At 30.7% G+C, this 5,000-nt stretch overlaps 1 protein-coding gene across 4 annotated transcripts in view; it reads left to right on the top strand.

The window, feature by feature from the left end:
• bur (GMP synthase burgundy) overlaps positions 1–5,000 on the top strand; it is a 27,917-nt gene that overhangs the window by 7,307 nt on the left and 15,610 nt on the right. The window contains exons 1-2 of one of the 4 annotated variants that reach the window (XM_086549812.1): positions 1,140–1,170; positions 1,722–2,123. The exons of 2 other annotated variants lie outside the window; for them this stretch is intronic. In XM_086549812.1, coding sequence (XP_086405938.1) covers positions 2,064–2,123 — 60 coding nt within the window. In that variant the 5' untranslated portion in view covers positions 1,140–1,170; positions 1,722–2,063. Of the gene's footprint in view, positions 1–1,139; positions 1,171–1,721; positions 2,124–5,000 lie in introns of those variants that run through there. One more of the 4 variants, XM_086549811.1, reaches the window with a different exon arrangement.

A 5,000-nucleotide genomic window follows, 5' to 3' on the forward strand; every position in this document is an offset into this window, starting at 1 on the left:
ATTTTAACAATTATCACATGCATCTCTTATTACTATATAACCAGGACCTCTTGTGTTTTATACTGAGTTTGATATGTTTTAACATGATTGCAACAAAATTTTTTTTTTTTTTTGTCAGTACTTTTTCAAAAATTGATCTTCAGTTGAATTTACACTTGATTAATAAGTTGGCCCAGAATGGAAACCAATGAGAAGGAGCTTATAAATATAGGGCCATGTACCTGGTAAGAATGACCTGTCCCTAAGGCTGGGAGTAACAGTGGGTGAATTTCAAGGATAAAAGGTTTTAGCCTTTGTATCTTAACCCACACAGGACGGATGGTACAGCATGTGTACCGCGCATTCAAAAGCCCAGTTGCCGGGCGGCACAGTATTGTGCCAGCCATTCAATTGATTTAGGCCTAATAATTCGAACGCCCCGGCATTTGGACATTCAAGGCTAGAATTCCCCCGTCGGGAATGGGTTAATACTGTACAAATGATTTTTTTTTTTTTTCCTACTCTACACATTGGTGTTTTTTTTTTTTTTTTATCTCTTTAAAGCTATTAGTGTGTGTTTTCTTTTTGTGCATATATTTTGTTGTCAAGCCGTTTATTTCTGTCATCCGTTTCTTATCCTTCTCTTGCATTCTTCTTTATTTTTTAACTTGTGAAGTATTTATTTAACTTGTGAAATAAAATGCAACATATTTTCCTTTGATGTGACTGCTTTTCTTACTTCAGCATCTGTTGGCACACTACCATGTTTTGTTTTACTTGTTTTTCTTCCTCATTGGATAAACTTTGTTTCCTTTAGCCAGTTTTGTGTTTTTTGTTTGTTTACACCAAATTAGGTTGAATCTGCCTTATGGTACTGTGTGAAAAACTATCAAGATTGAAGGTCAAATATACTGCCAGTGGGTGTCACCAGGGAATGGCTTGAAGGGAGGGGGACAAAGAGGAGGGACAAGTGTGTGTGTGTTTGTCTGTATGTATGGTTGTGGATTGGGAGGGGATGGAGGGAGGTGGGGAAGAGGACAGATGGAGATGGTGGGGGGAAGGGGTAGAAGGAGGAGGGATGAGAGAAAGAGGGAGGGAGGGAGGGAGGGAGAGGGAGCAAATTTCTAAATTTAACTTGAGAAGGGTTTGGGGATCACACACCACCAAGTGCTCACACCACAGCAACCGCCTGTCTGTGAATCCCTCCTCCGTCCTAGAGTTAAGCCTTCCTCCCTTCCCTTCCCTTCTTCCTCTCTCTCGATCCTTCTTCCTTCCCTCTTCCCCATCCCTCCTCTCCTCCCCGGGGCCTCTTTAGTGGCTTCAGGGACATTGTAGTTCTCTATTACTCCAGTGTCCTGCATCCTCATAGAACTTACTCAGAACTGAAGACAAGGAGGATATTTGATTATTTGGAACAATTTGGGGGAAGGTGGTGTGATCAGTTTTTTTTCTATTTTTTATTTGTTGTTGTTGCCATTTTCCCTTTTGATTTTGCACATAAAAGGAGTATTTCTTGGGATGTTATAATGAGAAATATCTACAAGAAAGTTTTGTTTTATTTATTTTTTCATAATTTGGTGATAAATGACTGGAGTTCAAGCTGTTCTGATGTCATAAAATTTACCAGTCAGCTATTGGTTAACATAGAATTGAGAGATGTGATCCCAATATTTAATACATTATTACCTTTTTGAAGTCTTAAATAATTGTTATTTGTGTGTTGTTTGTGAATCATGATACAGAAAAAAAGGAATATATCTTGCTATTGTTGTGATTTAAGAATGTGGAAAAAGGCAATTTTTTTCTTTCAAAAGAAGGAATAATGGAATGAACTAACTGAATATATGATATATATAGAGAGATGTGGGAATCAAGAGAAGGAAAGGAAAACTAAGATACAAAAGCAAAACATAAAAAACAACAACAAAAAACAAAAACAAAAAAGTGTGACGGACAGAAGTGTACATAGAATGACAGCAGAGACAGATTAAGAAGGCAAAAAGTAATCAAATTATTATAATAAAAATAATCAAAGATAAAAAAGTTGTGAGTGAGGAGTGCGAGAGTGCCGCCTCTTGTATCCTATGGTGCGTCCTGTGGTTATGGGAAAAAGAAGAATTCCAAAGAGCTTCAAAACTTTCTGTGTAGGTGGTGCTTTCTGGTTGAGGTACAAGCTTGTGTGCGACTGCATTTTTTTTTTCTTTAGTGGTTAGGTTAGTTTGCTGCTACACCCCACTCCAGTCACAAATCTTCCTTCTACCTCTCCTCACCCTCTCCTCAACCTCTCCCCTATATCCTCCCCTCCCTCCATATCTTCTCCCTTAGACTCTCCTCTCCCCTGTATTCTCTCCTTTAGTCCCCCCCCCCCATATATCTCCCTTACTCCATGCCTCCTTCCTTTCCATCCCCTCCCTCTTCCCCCCTCCCTCCTTTCCCCATCCCTCCTTCCCCATCCCTCCTTTCCCCCTCCCTCCTTTCCCCCTCCCTCCTTTCCCCCTCCCTCCTTCCCCATCCCTCCTTCCCCCCCTCCCCCCTCCTTCCCCCCTCCTGCTTCCCTCTTCCTCTTCCTCATTCTCTTCCACCTCTCCACCCCACACTGCCCCTTAATTGCGTTGTGTGTGCATCTCTTTCACGTATCCCTGTAGCATGGGTATCTTGTTTATGATCAGTAGTTAAGTTATTAACAATTGCAATGATGATTTAATATTTGATATCTGTAGGTAGTGTGTAGTGTTATCATTTTCAAAGATTCTTACCGTCATTGATATTCTCTCTATTGATATTATTATGATTTTTTTTTAGATAGTTTTAGTGAAAGTTCTTAGTGATGTAGGCACCAGAATGATTCATAGAGTCTTGATCATTATCGCAATTGTTTTTATTTTGTAATGTAATAATTTTTGTGATGATATAAATGATGGTTGTATTGATCAAGAGTTTTATCTAACAGGTTTTAACTGTCTTTCAATTAAACAATATTGTTGTATTGGACTTGTCTTTTTCCTGACTCCTGTTGTTTCCTTCATAAAAGATATTTCTCAATTTCTTAACACCAAAAGGCTTCTCAGTTTCCATTTTGTTGTTGTTGCAGTTGCTGTTTTTGTTGTTTGTTTCATTCAGAAATATTTTTTTGTTCTCCTTTTTGCTGAATATGATATATGTTCTGCTAATGTCTATATCTTAATTTCTCAATGTTTTTTGTTTATTTGATGTAATTTTTGTGCGAGGCCAAGAAAGGCATGGTATCCTTTTTCAAATTATATTTTTATTGATCAGCGTTTTGTTTATCTTCAGTATTTTTTGTTTTTAATAATAATTGATACTTTATAGAATATATTTAAGTTGATGCTTGCCCTTTAATGACAATTAAGTGGATGTTGATTAATATGCATTTTGAAGCTACCACACAATCGTTCTTATTGCTATGGCTTTGCAGTCCTGTGTTCCAGCTTTTATATTTTGTTGTTATTGTGATTACGTTAAGGCTGTTAATCTCTAAAAAAAAATTATCTCAAAGGATTTTATATTTTTATGATGACGATGTTGGTAATGATGATGGAGACTGGTGATTGTTAATGATATGATCATGTTTTAGTAAATTGATGTTCATCAATGCAGTTTTCTTATATAGTATCATCCTCACTTGATATGAATGTTTAGTATGACATGATTTGCAGAGATAGTTCAGTAATAAGGGGTGAGGATGATGGTATTTCTTGTCGTTTATATTAGAGATTATCATAATTTTACTGACATCATTATCACCATCGCTATCTTTTATAACTTTTACAGTTCTTGAATTATTTCTGTAATTATATCAGTGCATGTCATTACCATTGTTATAATTTTGAGTATTTTATGTTGCCTTTGCAATCATCTGTATTGTTTATTGCACTTGCTATTTTTTACATGAATATGGTCAAATGTGAATATAACATAATAACTAAAAGTTTCTTATGATGGTAATGACATAGTGATGATGATTATGGATATACTTGTTATTACTGTTATAATTAGTACAATTATTATTACTTATTCTGTAAGAATAATACAACACTAACATAATTGGTGGTGATAGTGTTTATGATGATGATCATGCATTTTTTATTGATGTTAAGGGTAATGAGGATGATAATAGTTTAGATAAGGTTATTACTATTATTTCATTTATTATTTTATTTCGTTTATGACTAATGTGGTTGATGATAATGATAATAAGATTGAACATTATTACTACTATATTAATTATGATGAAAATCATGAGCATTATCATTTTTGTTACTGATACTGTTATTATTATTATTATTAGTAGTAGTAGTAGTAGTAACTTATTATGAATCGTTATTTTTACTATTGATATTATTTTATTTTTATTATTATTATTATTATTATTATTATTATTATTATTATTATTATTATTATTATTATTATTATTATTATTATTATTATTATTATTATTATTATTATTATTATTATTATTATTATTATTATTATTATTATTATTATTATTATTATTATTATTATTATTATTATTATTATTATTATTATTATTATTATTATTATTATTATTATTATTATTATTATTATTATTATTATTATTATTATTATTATTATTATTATTATTATTATTATTATTATTATTATTATTATTATTATTATTATTATTATTATTATTATTATTATTATTATTATTATTATTATTATTATTATTATTATTATTATTATTATTATTATTATTATTATTATTATTATTATTATTATTATTATTATTATTATTATTATTATTATTATTATTATTATTATTATTATTATTATTATTATTATTATTATTATTATTATTATTATTATTATTATTATTATTATTATTATTATTATTATTATTATTATTATTATTATTATTATTATTATTATTATTATTATTATTATTATTATTATTATTATTATTATTATTATTATTATTATTATTATTATTATTATTATTATTATTATTATTATTATTATTATTATTATTATTATTATTA

Source organism: Penaeus japonicus, unplaced genomic scaffold (assembly GCF_977035675.1).
Source record: "Penaeus japonicus unplaced genomic scaffold, GWHDUDI00000001_assembly GWHDUDI00000022, whole genome shotgun sequence".
NCBI classification, from domain to species: Eukaryota; Metazoa; Arthropoda; class Malacostraca; order Decapoda; family Penaeidae; genus Penaeus; species Penaeus japonicus.